Source organism: Hylobates moloch, unplaced genomic scaffold, assembly GCF_009828535.3.
Source record: "Hylobates moloch isolate HMO894 unplaced genomic scaffold, HMol_V3 SCAFFOLD_14, whole genome shotgun sequence".
NCBI classification, from domain to species: domain Eukaryota; kingdom Metazoa; phylum Chordata; class Mammalia; order Primates; family Hylobatidae; genus Hylobates; species Hylobates moloch.
This window is the reverse complement of record NW_026652289.1, coordinates 12,843,686-12,859,695: the sequence shown is the minus strand read 5'-3', so window position 1 is coordinate 12,859,695 and position 16,010 is coordinate 12,843,686. Positions and strand designations below refer to the sequence as shown.

Genomic DNA, 16,010 nt, shown 5'->3' with positions numbered 1-16,010 from the left:
TTTCCTAATTATATAAGTAAGGATGTGTACTGTAGAATGTTTGGAAAGGAAACAAAATAAAAATCACCTACTATCATCCAATCTGCAATAAGTCATAGTTAAGGTTTTGATATAGTTTTATTTTTAATATATATGTTTAGATAAAAGAGTGCATGCGGCACATGGAGTTTGGTATTGGATTTCTCCCATTTTCAGAGGCTATTTCTGCAAATTTTCTAAAACTGTGGCTGAAAATATTTTCAATGTTGAATGTCTTTTATAAGAAATAGGATCCTAGATGAGTTCCCTTCAGATCGTATGGGGCTGGTGGGAATTCTGCCAAGGGTCACATGAGAGGCAGGACCGTGACATCCTCTTTATGATCACCCTTGTGCCTAGTTTTAAAGGAGTATCAGCAAATGTTGGTTGACTTCATAGATTAAAAGGCTTATTTTTCCCATCTACAAAAAGTATGAAACATCATCCTCCTCCCTTTCCTAGGAGGCCAGAAAGCTGAACGAGAGGTTAAATACTCAGTTAAAATAATTTAGGTGGTTAGTGTATCTTTTCCCTCTCCTTCAAAAAGATATTAACATTTCCATCTTAGGCCGGGCGCGGTGGCTCACGCTTGTAATCCCAGCACTTTGGGAGGCCGAGGCGGGCGGATCACGAGGTCAGGAGATCCAGACCATGGTGAAACCCCGTCTCTACTAAAAATACAAAAAAATTAGCCGGGCGTGGTGGCAGGCGCCTGTAGTCCCAGCTACTCAGAGAGGCTGAGGCAGGAAGTGGCGTGAACCCGGGAGGCGGAGCTTGCAGTGAGCCGAGATTGCGCCACTGCACTCCAGCCTGGGCAACAGAGCGAGACTCCATCTCAAAAAAAGAAAAAAAAAAAATTCCATTTTAGTACCTGTAATGTTTAGAATATACATACATTTTACTTGAAAGCTGCCTCATAGTCTATTTTGGTTTTGGATCTTTTTTTTTTTTTTTCGTTTTTCTTGAGACAGAGTTTCACTCTTGTCTCCCAGGCTGGAGTGCAATGGTGCAATCTCAACTCACTGCAACCTCCACCTCCCAGGTTCAAGCGTTTCTCCTGCCTCAGGCTCCCAAGTAACTGGGATTACAGGCGTCCACCACCACGCCCAGCTAATTTTTGTATTTTTAGTATAGACAGGGTTTCACCATGTTGGTCAGGCTGGGTCTTGAAGTCCTGAGCTCAGATGGTCCATCTGCCTCGGCCTCCCAAAGTGCTGAGATAACAGGTGCAAGCCACCGCTCCCGGCCTCATAGTCTATTTTAGAAGTTGACAGACTATAAATAACAAGTAGACAAATTAATGAAGAATATCTGTCTTTCTGCCTATCCCGAAACACGTTGATCAGTGGGGGGTCGAGGGGAAGGGTAGGAGTATGGAAGAGAGACCCGCGGAGAAGAGGGGAGAATCTACAACGGATAATGTTGTAGATATTTACAACATTTACTCAATGGTAGGTATTTTTATCCTCGTGTTACTGGTTGGAGAATTATATCATGCATTTATACAACTAACAAGCGGGGGAGCCAGGAGAGAACCCATTCACTCCTTAGTTCATTCATTCATTTATTCAGTCAACACATTTTTGTGTGTCTTCTAAACGCCAGGCACTATTCTATCCCTTGAGGATACTTCAGTAAACAAAACAATCCCATATTCTTCCCCTATGGGGCTTTCTTGGCGAAGGGGGAATTGGTTCGGAGCTGACAATCGGCAGCAGACGCTTGTAAATGACCGGACCTTTTTATTTTCGCCCAGGCTGGAGTGCAGTGGCGCAATCTCGGCTCACTGCAAACTCTGCCTTCCGAGTTACGCCATTCTCCTGCCTCAGCCTCTCCGAGCAGCTGGGACTACAGGCGCCCGCCACCACGCACGGCTGATTTTTTGTATTTTTAGTAGAGACGGGGTTTCACCGTGGTCTCGATCTCCTGACCTCGTGATCCGCCCGCCTCGGCCTCCCAAAGTGCTGGGATTAGAAGCGTGACCGGACCTTTTTTGTATCCTCCTGCCCAACCCCCGGCCCGGCCTCCGCCTCCGGCCTTGCTCCACCCCGCCCGCCTCTCCGGCCCCGCCCCCGGCTCCAGCCCCGCCCCCGCGCCGGCGCCCGCGCTCCCGGAGAGCTCCTCGTAGGCCGGTGCTCGGCGCGCGCACCCGCACTAAAGACGTTTCTTCCCCGCGGGGAGGAATCCCGTCGGCGAGCCGAACAGCTCCCCGAGCGCAGCCCGCGGACCACCACCCGGCCGCACCGGCCGCTTTTGTCTCCCGCCCGCCGCCTCTGTCCGAGAGGCCGCCCGCGGGGCGCATCCCGACCGCGAGCGTCCGGTCCCAGAGCCGGGCGCGGCTGCGGCCCGAGGCTAGCACATCTTGGGAGCCGCAAGGCGAGAGCTGCAAAGGTAACGCGGCATGGCGGGGACGCGGGAGCGGAGAGCGTGGCCAGCTGACTGGAGGGAAAACGCCGCCTCCCTGCAGCGGTTCCCGGAATCCGCAGCGGTTCCCGAAATCCCCTCTGGTTCTCTTTGGCTCTCCCCGACTCCTCCTCCTCCTCCTGCCCTCCCTCCGGGTCCTGAGTATGTGGCTAGTGCGCCCTTCCTCTCTCCCGGGGCCGCACTTGCGACCCCAGGACCCCTCCCGGGCCCTGCCCTGCGCCTTCCACGCGTCGCCCCTGCTGGGAGTCCGCTTTCGTTGCACCCCTTCGCTTCCCACCTCACCCCACCAAGGATGCCCAGGACACCGGGCACTTGCCACTGCAAGATGTGAGTCGTTGCTAAGTTTGAGGGTCACATTCCTCCAGGTCCACCCCGCCTTGCAAAACCGGCTCACCAGCCCGGTGCTCAGGTTCGGGATCTCCAGCCCGCCCCCTTGAGGTCCCCTGGGATTAACCCCCCTCGACCTGCATCAGGGTCACAGACTGCAGCCTGGGCTGGAGTGGCCTACACTCCTCCAGATCCGCTGCGTGGAGGCAGGAGGGGGAAGGGGCGAGGGGACGTGGCCGCGGAGACAGAAGGGTGCACCCTCCCAGGGTCGGAGAGGGGAGATACTGGAAAGATACTCCGCGAATATGGAGAGGCCGTCGGCACTTGCATTTCCACCCTGAGCAAATCAATCCGTTACACGCAGTAGCGAGTTGACTCCATCAGCCCGTTTATTTGGTTAGCGATGGTTATATTGACTCTGAGTATTCCCACCTCCTTTCTTTTAACTTTTTTTAAAAATTTCCTTGTTTTGTTTAGCAAGAAGTCTTAGAAACGAATATAGCATGCTTGGGCGTCGAGTCAGTGGTGAGAAGTGCCCGAGCTGGCTCAGGGAGAGGTGGAGTTTCCCATGTGTGGTCACTTAGCCCCACTGCTTGCCAAGATTTCTCAGTATCCTGTCCACCCACCCCTAATCCACCTGTGCAGGCTTGAGGGGGTGAGGGGGTAGCAGAGACCCTATCAAAATCTACCCTAAGGAAAATATTCGATAAACTCCCCTAGCAATTAGGGCATAGCTGATAAGGTTTGATCTGTTTCTCAGAAAATGACTTGAACTTGTAAGTTCTATTGTTCATAAAGTTGTTTTCCACAATTTTAGATAATCAAAAATGTACCTGACTCATTTTTCTTACCTATATTTCCTCTAAAGTTTCTCATGTATTTACTGAAAAGTTAAAGAAAATCTGATTTTGGTTCACATAATTTGACAATGGTGATTTGTCTAAAAGTCATTTCAAAAAGTAGTATGAAAAGGATCATAACCCAAGAGGTACTGTCTTAGAAGTGAAACATTTATTAAAATATATATTCCATGGCTCACACTTGCACACTCAAAGCCACATTGGACTCATTTTTTCTGCTACCTTTATAAACCTTCAAACTGTCCAAACTGTCCAAGAGTCAGTAGTATGTATCATCTTCTGTTATCAATCATGTTTTGTTTGGTTTGGTTTGGTTTGGTTTGGTTTTTGACAAAATCTCACTCTGTCGCCCAGGCTGGAGTGCAGTGGCACGATCTTGGCTCACTGCAACCTCCCCCTCCTGGGTTCAAGCGATTCTCCTGCCTCAGCCTCTTGAGTAGCTGAGATTACAGGCGCGTGCTACTACGCCTGGCTAATTGTATTTTTAGTAGAGATGGGATTTCCACTATGTTACCCAGCCTCGTCTGGAACTTCTGACCTCAAATGATCCACCTGCTTTGGCCTCCCAAACTGCTAGTGTTACAGGCTCAATCATCATGTTTTATCAAAGCTAAAACCCAAACTAAAATGCCATTGCTTATAAGATGCACTTCCATTTTATGTAATGAAGAAAAAACACTGTCAATCATGCTATGCCATGCCACCAGAATGAAAGCATTCTGATTTCAGAAATGCTCAAATGTTAAAAGAAAATGTGCATTTTATAATTTGTGAAATATTAGTGAGTTAGAGCAGAGCTTGACGGCACTGGCCCTGAGGGTCCTTCTTCTTCCTTTGGAAGAATGAAACGGGGGGCTATGCAATTCAGGGAAGAGTAAAGGAAAAACAGGTAATTGGCAGAGGAGGTTGGCTGACTTAGAGGTACGGAAAAGACAAAACAAAGGAGGGAAAAAGAGAGGTATGTATGATGGGGAGGAGTTCAGAGCCACCGAAAATTTTTTCTGGCCCCAACAGGAAAACAAGTTACCCCACAAGCCAGGGTTTTACCATCTGGTACATGGAGGTATCCATTAGCATCGTCATTGGTTTTCATTTGTTTGTTTTTAATTCTCAAGTTTAAAAAATATATTTAGAATTTAAATGTGTCTCAACCACCAGAAACTATAGTGAGATTTCTCTGTACTAAATAGGAAAGAAGGAAACTGATCCAGTCCTTGTTTTTTTTTTTTTTAAAAAAAAAAAGAGGAAACTGAATCGCAACATACTTTGCTTTTTTCTTTCTCATAAAGAAGCAGTGGGCCCTTTATGCTGGATGAAGGTGAGTGAGATGGGGGAAGGTTCACTGGGCACCAACTTTCTGGGCTAGAGAAATTGCCCAGGCTTTACAGAACAAGCTGGAATCAGGTGCAGTTGTAAAAAGGAAGTCAAGGTTTCACTCCGCCATATCAGTTGGAAGTACTAAAGCCAAACTAGCACCAGCAAAGTGAACAGAAATGGTAAGGGGGAAAAAAAGGAAAGGAAAGAACAACGTGGCTTGCAAGGCGTCTTATTAAAAACAAAGAATTACGCTTGGAACAGAAGAAATTCATTACCATTGCCTTACACTGTACAACAACTTGATAAAAATATAAATCCAATAAAACAAACTCAAAGATGAGAAAATTGTAAATTGGAGATGAAAAGGGAGATTGCAGACCTAAAGGAAAATTGGAGACCGTAAAAACATAGTGACAGAATAAATAAGTCAGGAGAAAGAACAGAAGCAATACTGCTGAAAATAAAAGTATTTTAATAGAAAAAAGCCCAGTAAGGAAGCCCAGTGAATTCAACTGAAAAGGGACAAAGATTAAGAAGAAAGAAGCTATTATGAAAGGCAAAATACAATCAAGAATTGGGACCACTGGAGTCCAAGATGTAGAGAAGTCAACAAATGGGACAGAAAATTCAAATAAAAATAAGTCCGAAGAAAGCTTATTGAAATGAAGAAAAAATGGTCTGTAGGCCAAAGGAACATGCCATGTTCCAGAAAATGTCATGTGGGAATACGGAAGCACTAAGATATCTTAAACTATTTAAATTCAAAGAAAAAGAATTATTTAGGAATCTAAGAAGAAAAAGTAAAGGAGGGAAAAACAAAATCAAGCTGACCTCAGACTTCAGTGCAGCACTAAATGCCAGACTATGATGGTTGTGAGGGAACAGTTCCAAGGGAAAGAAACTTTTCCGAGGGGGGTATTTTTTTTCCAGAAGAACAAAGGGAATTCAGCACCCATGAACTGTTTTTGGAAAAACAAAAACTTGCTGAGTAATAAAATCCAGGAAATAGCAAATTAAGAGATAAATCAAAATAAAGAACTTAAGAGTAGAGAATGGAAAAAAGACTTGGTGAGTATTCTATTTAAATATAGAAGTAATACATGTATAGAAATTGTGGGTAGGATAGAATGGGATTGTTATTAATCTAGACAAAAATATACAGCCAAAAAAAAAGAAGTCGGGGAGGAAGATGGAAGGAAATAGGAGAATACCAATATTCTCTTCTTTCAAAGAATGGAATAGTAAATATGGTATAAAATTAAAAGATGCTATGTGAATATATAATACTGCAACTTTTAATATCTTTCATAAGTTTTATTTAAAACCTTAGAGGGATATCATAGGAAATTATACTTTCTTATGGACAAAAAGATTTAAATTTTAACAACTCCTTTGACTTTATTTTAGTCTTTTCCCAAGTAACATTAAACAGAAACACCGTGTGTGTGCGTGTGTGTGTGTGTGTGGTGTGTGTGTGTGTGTATGCATAGAAAGATCTGTGGGATTATGTTCACCTAATGTTAATGATAGTACTAGTTTTTACAGAAGAAAAAAGAAAGATGTTTGAAAAGTAAACTAGAATCAAATATGCCAAGACGTTAACAACTGTTGATGCTGGATGGTAGGAATAAGGATGAGTGTTACTTTCTTATTTGTACTTTTTCATATTTTTCTAATTTCCAGAAAAAGATACGTAATTGTATTTGTCTAACATTTCTGAATCCAGTTCATTCATTATTCATTGCCTTCTTGACAATGTGCATCAGTCTGTGTCAGACAGAAGGAAAGACACAGCCATACTTTCTGCTGGGAGACTATGAGGCAGCGAGTTCGTGGAGGGTTGTTTGTCCGTCTAGGAGGAGTTGGAATGCAAAGAATCACTTCACCCAATCCATCCATTTTATCTGGGCCTTGAAAATTGGCAGGGTTTGTCTGGTCTCCGGGTGAAGAGCAGGTAGAGCTCTTCTTTCAGAATGGAGAAGGCCAGAGTATCACAGGGTGAACCTGTGACAAAATTGGGGTGCAGCCTGGGAAGCCACATGGGTTGTTGGCTTCGCACAGGAAGGAATTAAAGAGCAAGCTGGCAGAATAAAGTGAAAGCAGGTTTATTAAGAAAGTCAAGGAATAAAAGGGTGGCTACTCCATAGGCAGAGCAGCAGCATGGGCTGCTCCACTGAGTATACTTATGGTTATTTCTTGATCATATGCTAAACAAGTGGTGGATTATTCATAAGTTGTCTGCGAAAGGGGTGGGAGTTCCTGAACTGAGGGTTTCTCACTTTTTTCGACGATATGGGGTAGCTTCTGGATGTTGCCATGGCATTTGTAAACTGTGGTGGCACTGGTGGGAGTTTCCTTTAGCATGCTAATATATTATAATTAGCACATAATAAGCAGTGAGGACACTTTTGTCACCATCTTGGTTTTGGCAGGCTTTGGCCAGCTTCTTTACTGCATCCTGTCTTATCAGCAGGGTCTTTGTGACCTCCTATTTTACCCTATAACTAAGAATGCCTAACCCCTTGGGAATGCAGCCCAGCAGGTCTTAGCCTCATTTTACCCAGCTGCTACTCAAGATGGAGTCACTCTGGTTCCAACACCTCTGACAAGAGCAGGGGGTGACCTGTCACCTGGAGCTCAGCAGGACAATAACCCTAGGAAAAACCGGAAAGGCTGATAGCCTTGAATTTAACCTAAGGAGCTTGGTGCATCATCAGGCAACAGTGAGCTACAGATTGAGCTGACTACATAATTCACAGGGCCCACCCAGAGCCAAATAAAAATGCAGGAGAAAGTACCACTAAAGGTACTAAAATATAAAGCCTTTTCTCCCACAGTTCCTCTCTCTCAACACATAATGTTTTTTTGTTTGCTATTTAATATCATTCTAAGTAAAAAAAAAAAAAAAAAAAATAGGCCGGGTGTGGTGGGTCACGCCTGTAATCCCAGCACTTTGGGAGGCCAAGACGGGCGGATCACGAGGTCAGGAGATTGAGACCATCCTGGCTAACACTGTGAAACCCCAACTCTACTAAAAATACAAAAAATTAGCTGGGTATGGTGGTGGGCGCCTGTAGTCCCAGCTACTCAGGAGGCTAAGGCAGGAGAATGGAGTAAACCCGGAAGGCGGAGCTTGCAGTGAGCCAAGATCACGCCACTGCACTCCAGCCTGGGGGACAGAGTGAGACTGTGTCTCAAAAAATAAAATAAAATAAAAAATAAAAATAAAAACTTGAATTATTAGCATGAATATTGCAGTTCTTTATATTATGCAAAACCAGATTTAAATAAGAGCATTTAATTCATATATGGAATTGCCAAGTTATACCATTAGTACTTTACAGCACATCTTGGGAGATTCCCTTGAACTAGCCAGAAGAAGCAAACTGAAGCAAGACAGAGGAAGACTGCAAAGAGGAAGAGAAGGTCTCCACCGGGCAGAGCCACCCAAGGGAGCCCTCCCTCAGGCACAAGGATACCAAGGGAGCCAGAGCAGATTCCCACAGGTCCCTGGGGCCCCTCTGCCCTGGTGACTCTAGGATGCATGTACTTGTACCTGACTTCTAGGCATCCTCCTCCTGCTAGCTTCCCCTCGATCCAGCCTGGGGCAGGCTCTGGGGAAGTCAAGCCTTGTGTCTCCCTTTCCCAAGCACCTACCATCCTAACCCACAGTGTAGTGGCCACGTCCAAGGGTCTTTACATGTCTGCCTCAGACATGCTAGGTACCTGGGTCAAGAGTGACTCAGAGACTCATCCCTGCCGGACCCAACCTCCAGCCAGTCGCCCTCTGACTCCAGTCCATGGGGCGAGGCTGGAGTGCTGGCCCTGACCTCTTCAGCATCTGCACCAGGAGGGCTTCAGTGGAACGTGGTCCCAGTTGACGCCCCATGCCAACAGCAGCAGCAGTTGTTAGGCATAGAGAGTGAAGCCAGACAGGGCCTGGGATTCCTCTGCTGGGAGCCTAACCTGCAGATGATGGGGAAGGATCCAAGTGTTAGCTGGGGCTCCTAGCACAAAACACACATTGAAAGATAAAATGGTTAAGAATTTCGGGATAGCCACAGGAGAACCTTAAGCCAAGTGTAGGATCCTTCTAGCTGCAGGGCCCGGGGGAACTGAGACTAGCCCTGTTGACAGGAGCCATGCTTTAGGAAGACTGATCTATTTGTAGTCAGCAAGAGTTTTAAGGAGCTCCATTAACAATTTAGGCAGGATGCCAAGATGGGATATTATATTTTCCAAGCAAGAAGAATCTAGTAATCAGGCATATGGTTCCAAGTGAAGTATAAGTCACCAGAAAGCAAGGGAGGAAGCCATCCCCTGGCCCAGAGGGGGAGAATGGGACTTCCGTGTGTGTGTGTGTGTGTGTGTGTGTGTGTGTGTGTGTGTGTGTGTGCGTTTTCTTGGCTGCTGAAGAGACTGAATGTTCCTGCAGATACATAACAAAGATGAAGATGTGTCACCATTGGAGACAAACGGAGGAACCAGAGGCCACATGTCAGAGGTCAGGTCAGGTGTTCAAGTATAAAGGAGTTGTCCTGGCTGAGTATGGTGGCTCACACCTGTAATCCAAGCCCTTTGGGGGCCTGAGGCCAGAGGATTACTTGAGCCCAAGAGTTCAAGACCAGCCTGGACAACATAGCAAAGCCCCATCTCTAAAAAAAAAAAAAAATACAAAGATTAGCCAGGTGTAGTGGCACATGCCTGTAGTCCCAGCTACTTGGGAGGCTGAGGTGGGAGAATTGCTTGAGCCCAGGAGGCAGAGGTTGCAGTGAGCCGAGATCACACCACTGCACTCCGGCCTGGGTGACAGAGTGAGACCCTGTCTCAAAAAATAAAATAAAGAAGTTGCCCTTCTACAATCTAGATGTGGTGGTATTTAGGGGAATGTTCACAACTAGGCAACGCCTCTGCTGTGGAGTGATTATGGGAGATAATGTCACACATCAAGATATCTCAGCAGATGTTTCTCAATGGGTACAGTATTATGGGATTAGTTCCAGGCAGTCATGCTTGGATATCTCACGGGTGGTGGAGTCTGTAGCAAGGCTGGAAATTTTGACTTGGAATCACTTGGATTTCTGTAAGAATACCCCCAGGTTGGACCTGTTACTGTGGCAGCAGAGAAGACTTAAAAATTACATTGTTTTTAGCTTGAACTTGGTCTTGTGAAGTCCTAATTAGGGAAGAGGAGTCAGGCTGGGGATCTAGGGGAAAGCAAAGAGATAAAGCAGATAAGCCATAGGTCTACCTTGCTTCATGGTCCAGGACATACAAACAAAAAGAAGAAGCAGATAAGCTATAGGTCTGCCTTTCTTTATGGCCCAGGACATAACGACTCTCCTGCACACATAACTCACAATCTTCCTGCGTATCATCAAATGCTTCAACTTATCAACAAACATCTCAGCTTACAGAAGAATGCAAGTGAGCTCCTTGCTACCTTGGCGTTGTCAGTCCTCCACGTAGCACTCTTCAGCTCAAATTGCATTTTATAAAATCCCCAGCAAGCCTTTGTCTCCTGGCAGTCAGCTCCTCTCTTACTGACCTACCCATTGCTCCCTTGCAATGTATTTTCCTACTTTCTCTAATAAATCTGCCTTTCTTGACCTAAACTGTCATGGTAAATTCTTCCTACCCCTGTGTCACCAGCCACAGACAGTCTCCACAAGCCATAACAAGTCTGCGATTTCATGGTCTTTTTTTATTTTGATGATATTTCCCCAGTGTTTGGGGGACAGAAGAATGCCCACAATCTGTAAGTCTTAGTCACATGGATGGAGACAAAATATCTGAGAGAGAGAAGGAACAAGATCTACTGGGGCTCCTTAAAATTCTTCTTGAAGAATTCCTTTCTCACCTTGGAGTAGGGAAGACTTTCTGATTATGACTCAAAATTTAGAAGCTAAGAAAGAAAATACCTTTAAATCTGAAAACATAAAACTCAAAAACTTCTGGGTGTTTTTTTGGGGGGGGGTTGGTTTTTTTAAACAGCACAAGCAACTCAAAGGGCAAGTGACGAACTGGGGAGAGAAGAAAAAGGTGTGACTCACATCACAGTTTCCCTTCTACTTAAAAAAAATCTCCTGCAAACCAGTAAGAAAATAGCAACAGCTTAATGGAAAAATTGCTAAAGGCACGAACAGTTAATGAGAAGGGAATGCAAATCGCTCTTAAACCTATGAAAAGATGAAGACGTTCAATCACAAAGAGTAAGAGAAATACAAATTAATATTAATGTGAAAGACAACTTTTCATTTATGAATTTGAGAAAAATCCAAGAACTTGATGATATACCTCTAAGAAGAGACGGTAGGGAAACCAAAATTCTCACACATTACAGGTAGTTATGTAAATTGGTACAGCCCCGAGGGTGGCCAGTGTGACAGTTTCTATCCAAATTACAGATGTGTGGTTTCGTTGCCGGGTCTCTTCTGTCTGCTTCTTCAGACCCACCCTCCCCTCTCCCTACTCTTTAGTTGGCCCAGGACCCTGTCTGGTAAGGGTATGACTCCAGGCCCCTTGCCCTATGGCTTCTGGTTGTGTTCAGCGGATGGGGAGCCCCACATGAGAGGAGAGGGACACAGTGAGGGATATTTATCCCTCAGCCTCCTGCCTGCACTGGCCTCTTGGTCTGGCTGTGTCCAGTGGTCTCATGTCATAGCTGCTCATACAGGAGTTTCTCCTTACAAATGGCAGTGTTGGCTTCTTCTCTTCCCCTTCCAGCCCAGAGTGATTACAGCCATCAATGTTGTGAGCTGCAGGTTCCTATACCCTCCCTTCTGCATGCCCAGAATGGTTACAGCCCTCAATGTTGTGAGCTGCAGGTTCTGTACTCTCCCTCCTGGGGCCCAGAGTGGTCACAGCCCTCAATGTTGTGAGCTACAGGTTCTGTACTCTCCTTCCTAGGGCCCAGAGTGGTCACAGCCCTCAGTGTTGTGAGCTACAGGTTCTATACTCTCCTTTCTGCAGGCCCAGAGTGGTCACAGCCCTCAATGTTGTGAGCTACAGGTTCTATATTCTCCCTTCTGCAGGCCCAGAGTGGTCACAACCCTCAATATTGTGAGTTGCAGATTCTATACTCTCCCTTCTGCAGGCCCAGAGTGGTCACAACCCTCAATGTTGTGAGTTACAGCTTCTATACTCTCCCTTCTGCAGGCCCAGAGTGGTCACAACCCTCAATATTGTGAGTTGCAGGTTCTATACTCTCCCTTCTGCAGGCCCAGAGTGGTCACAGCCCTCAGTGTTGTGAGTTACAGGTTCTATACTCTCCCTTCTTCAGGCCCAGAGTGGTCACAGCCCTCAATGTTGTGAGCTACAGGTTCTGGACTCTCCCTTCTGGGCCCCAGAGTGGTCACAGGCCTCAATGTTGTGAGCTGCAGATTCTATACTCTCCCTTCTGGTTTGCCTACAGCCCGCTCACACATTTGTAAATATAGTCCTGCACCCCCTAATGATGTCTTGGGCAAAGATGGACCCTTTATATGACGATAGCCCCATAAGATTATACCATATTTCTACTGTACCTTTTCTGTGTCTAAATATGTTCAGATACACAAATGCCACTGTGTTGCAACTGCCTACAGTATTCAGCACAGTACCATGCTGCACAGATTTATAGCCTAGGAACAACAGGCTATACCATGTAACCCAGATGTGTAGTTGGCTATGCTATCTAGGTTTGTCTAAGTATACTCTATGATGTTCACACAACGAAATAGCCTAACAATGAATTTCTCAGAACATAGCACTGTTTACAGTTGCAAAGTTATGGAATCAACCTAAGTATCCATCAACAAATGATTGGATAAAGAAAATATGGCTAGGTGTGGTGCTCACATCTGTAATCCCAGCACTTTGGGAGGCCAAGGCGAGAATCCAGGAGTTTGAGATCAGCCTGGGCAACATAGTGAGACCCCATCTCTAAAAAAAAATTTTTTTTATTAGCCGGTGTGTGGTGACACTTGCCTGTAGTCTCAGCTACTTAGGGGGACAGGTGGGAGGATTGCTTGAGCCTGGGAGGTTGAGGCTGAAGTGAGCCATGATTGCACCACTGCATTCCAGGCTAGGCAACACAGCAACACCCTGTCTCAAAAAAAAAAAAGTTACATATATATACACACAGTATATTCAGCCATAAAGAAGAATGAAGTCATGTTTTTTGAAGCAACATAGATGGAACTGGAGTTCATTATCTTAAGAGAAACAACTCAGGAACAGTCAATACCACATGTTCTTGTAAGTGGAAGCTATTAATAAATAATGTGCACACATTGACATATAATGTGGAATAATAGTCATTACTGACTGAGAAGGGTAGATTGGGTGTGGGGAGTTAAGGAATGAGAAATTACTTAATGGGTATAATGTATACTATTCAGGTGATGGATACACTAAAAGCCCAAATTTCACCACTATGCAATATGTCTATCTAACAAAACTGCACTTGTACCCCTTAAATTTATTTTTTTTAAAGCGTCTATCCTAATTTGAATGAGCTGTTTCCTGCCAGAACCCTAACTGATATGTCCTTTGTCTAGCAATTCTATTTCTGGAAATTTTCCCACACTTAAACTGGTGCATGTGCAAAATGAAAGAGATTTCCTTGCAGAAGAGACTGGAAATAATTCAAATGTCTATAGTAGGGGTACTAATTATATGAATAATGGTGTGTCTATAGAGTAGAACTCTATCCAGCTATTTAAAAAACAAGGATAGAAAGATCTTCCAAATATATTTTTAAGTGGAAAAAGCAGGGTGGAACAGGGACTATACATGCTATCTCTTGTCTAAAAGATGGGGAAATTAGGAATATGTATTTGTTTTTGCTTATGCATGAAGATACTCTGAAGGATTCACAAAAGAAAAAAAAAGTTTTCTAAAGGGAGCAAGACTTTTCACTCTTGTTTTTTGTATGCTTAAAATTGTTGAACCCAACAACTGTTGCCTGTTCAAAAGTTAAATTTAAAATTCCTCCTGGACTAGGTAGGGGATTGGGCCCAGAAGCTGAGACCAGGCTCACTCGAATAAATGGGGTAAATGACTAGGAATTTTACTATTCCTTACAGGTCTCTCATTATCTTGTCTTTGCTCCCATTTTTATATTTGCAGTTTAATTAGACACTTCAGAATTTTGATCACCTAATGTTGATTTCAGATGTAAAAGTCAAGAGAAGACTCTAAAAATAGCAAAGATGCTTTTGAGCCAGAATGCCTTCATCATCAGATCACTTTATTTGTTTCTCATGGGTAAGTGCTGCTTTTTATCTTAGCTCTTATAGAAGCAAGCTGTGATGCCATCCTCACTGAGAGCCCTGGCAGGAAGTCGCAAACTCATTTCCCTGACTAGAGGACCCAGTACCACCCTGCCTAGTGTCAGGAGTTAAGTGGAAATCAAATAGGAAACCTACACTAGTAGTTTAGATTCAATGTAGATTCCTGTCCTGTTGTTAATTTTAGGAAAACAAATGAGCGACTTAAGGCAATAATGATCAGGACTATCCTTGCCTATAATTTGAAGAGTAATTTCTCCTAACACCCTTTCTTCTTCCCCAATCTTTGATAAATGTCTTTTACCTCTAAAGTTGATTAATTAGCAACGTGCTTATTCATATTCTGTGAATATTTCTAGGATGGACAATTGCCTCTGAGGACCCTCCCTCAGCCAGCTCAAGTACTTAAACAAAAACAAGGAAATTCTTTGGTGTTAAAGATCTCGTGTGTGGTTGGGCGCGGTGGCTCATGCCTGTAATCCCTGCACTTTGGGAAGCCGAGGTGAGTGGATCACGAGGTCAGGAGATCGAGACCATCCTAGCTAACATGGTGAAACCTCGTCTCTACTAAAAAATACAAAAAAATTAGGCAGGCATGGTGGCGGCTGCCTGCGGTCCCAGCTACTCGGGAGGCTGAGGCAGGAGAATGGCGTGAACCTGGGAGGCGGAGCTTGCAGTGAGCCGAGATAGCGCCACTGCACTCCAGCCTGAGCGACTGAGCATCTCGCTGTCTCCAAAAAAAAAAAAAATCTCGTGTGTGTGTGTGTGTGTGTGTGTGTGTGTGTGTGCGCGTTTTGAGACACAGTTTCACTCTTGCCCAGGCTGGAGTGCAGGGCGTGATCTCAGCTCACTGCAGCCTCCACCTCCTAGGTTCAAGTGATTCTCCTGCCTCAGCCTCCCAGGTAGCTGGGATTACAGGCACCTGCCACCAGGCCCGGCTAATTTTTGTATTTTTAGTAGAGACAAGGTTTCACCATGTTGGCCATGCTGGTCTCAAACTCCTGACCTCAAGTGATCCACCTGCCTTGGCCTCCCAAAATGCTGGGGTTACAGGCGTGAGCCACTGCGTCCAGCCTTTTTTTTTTTTTTTTTTTTTTAAGACAGTCTCCCTCCGTCACCCAGGCTGGAATGCAGTGAGTGATCTCAGCTCACTGCAGCCTCCGCCTCCCGGGTTCAAGCGATTCTCCTGCCTTAGCCTCCCGAGTAGTTGGGACTACAGGTGCGCACCACCACACCCAGCTAATTTTTTGTATTTTTAGTAGAGACAGGGTTTTGCCATGTTGGCCAGGCTGGTCTCGAATCCTGACCTTGTGTGATCCACCCACCTCGGCCTCCCAAAGTGCTGGGGTTACAGGCGTGAGCCACGACTCCCGGCCCCACATATATTTTTAAGTGGAAAAAGCAGGGCAGAACAGGGACCGTACATATTGTTGTTAGTGTCAGCTCCCAAATAGATCTTATTTTAGCTCGGATCACAGTCCTTGCACCATGTGCTGCTGGCACCAATGTAGAGTAAAAACCATCTATGTGGGCATTTTTTGGCACAAGAAAAGTCTCAATCTGATACCAATAAATGTGTGTTAAAGAATTCCAGACTTAGAGTAATCATTGCAAGTTGAGCCCAGATAAAACTATTGCCTCTCTAATGTGTTTTCTTCCTTCTAGTGTGTATCAGCCTCGTGTTTGGTATTTCACATGATTCGCCTGGTAAGAGTTGTTTTTTTGGCTTCACTAAATTTTGTGTAAGAGTGAAAGTGTTGGGGCAACCATTCAGAGGTATAAAATGTGGGAG

At 45.0% G+C, this 16,010-nt stretch overlaps 1 protein-coding gene across 12 annotated transcripts in view; it reads left to right on the top strand.

The window, feature by feature from the left end:
• Nucleotides 1-2,135: 2,135 nt before the first annotated feature.
• Nucleotides 2,136-16,010, top strand: part of IFNAR2 (interferon alpha and beta receptor subunit 2) — a 36,330-nt gene continuing 22,455 nt past the window's right edge. For 3 of the 12 annotated variants that reach the window (XM_032176283.2, XM_032176274.2, XM_032176277.2), the window contains exons 1-3: nucleotides 2,136-2,409; nucleotides 14,058-14,195; nucleotides 15,884-15,925. In XM_032176283.2, coding sequence (XP_032032174.1) covers nucleotides 14,141-14,195; nucleotides 15,884-15,925 — 97 coding nt within the window. In that variant the 5' untranslated portion in view covers nucleotides 2,136-2,409; nucleotides 14,058-14,140. Of the gene's footprint in view, nucleotides 2,410-2,438; nucleotides 2,770-14,057; nucleotides 14,196-14,577; nucleotides 14,721-15,883; nucleotides 15,926-16,010 lie in introns of those variants that run through there. The other 9 variants (XR_004251922.2, XR_009209550.1, XM_032176280.2 and 6 more) reach the window with 7 other exon arrangements.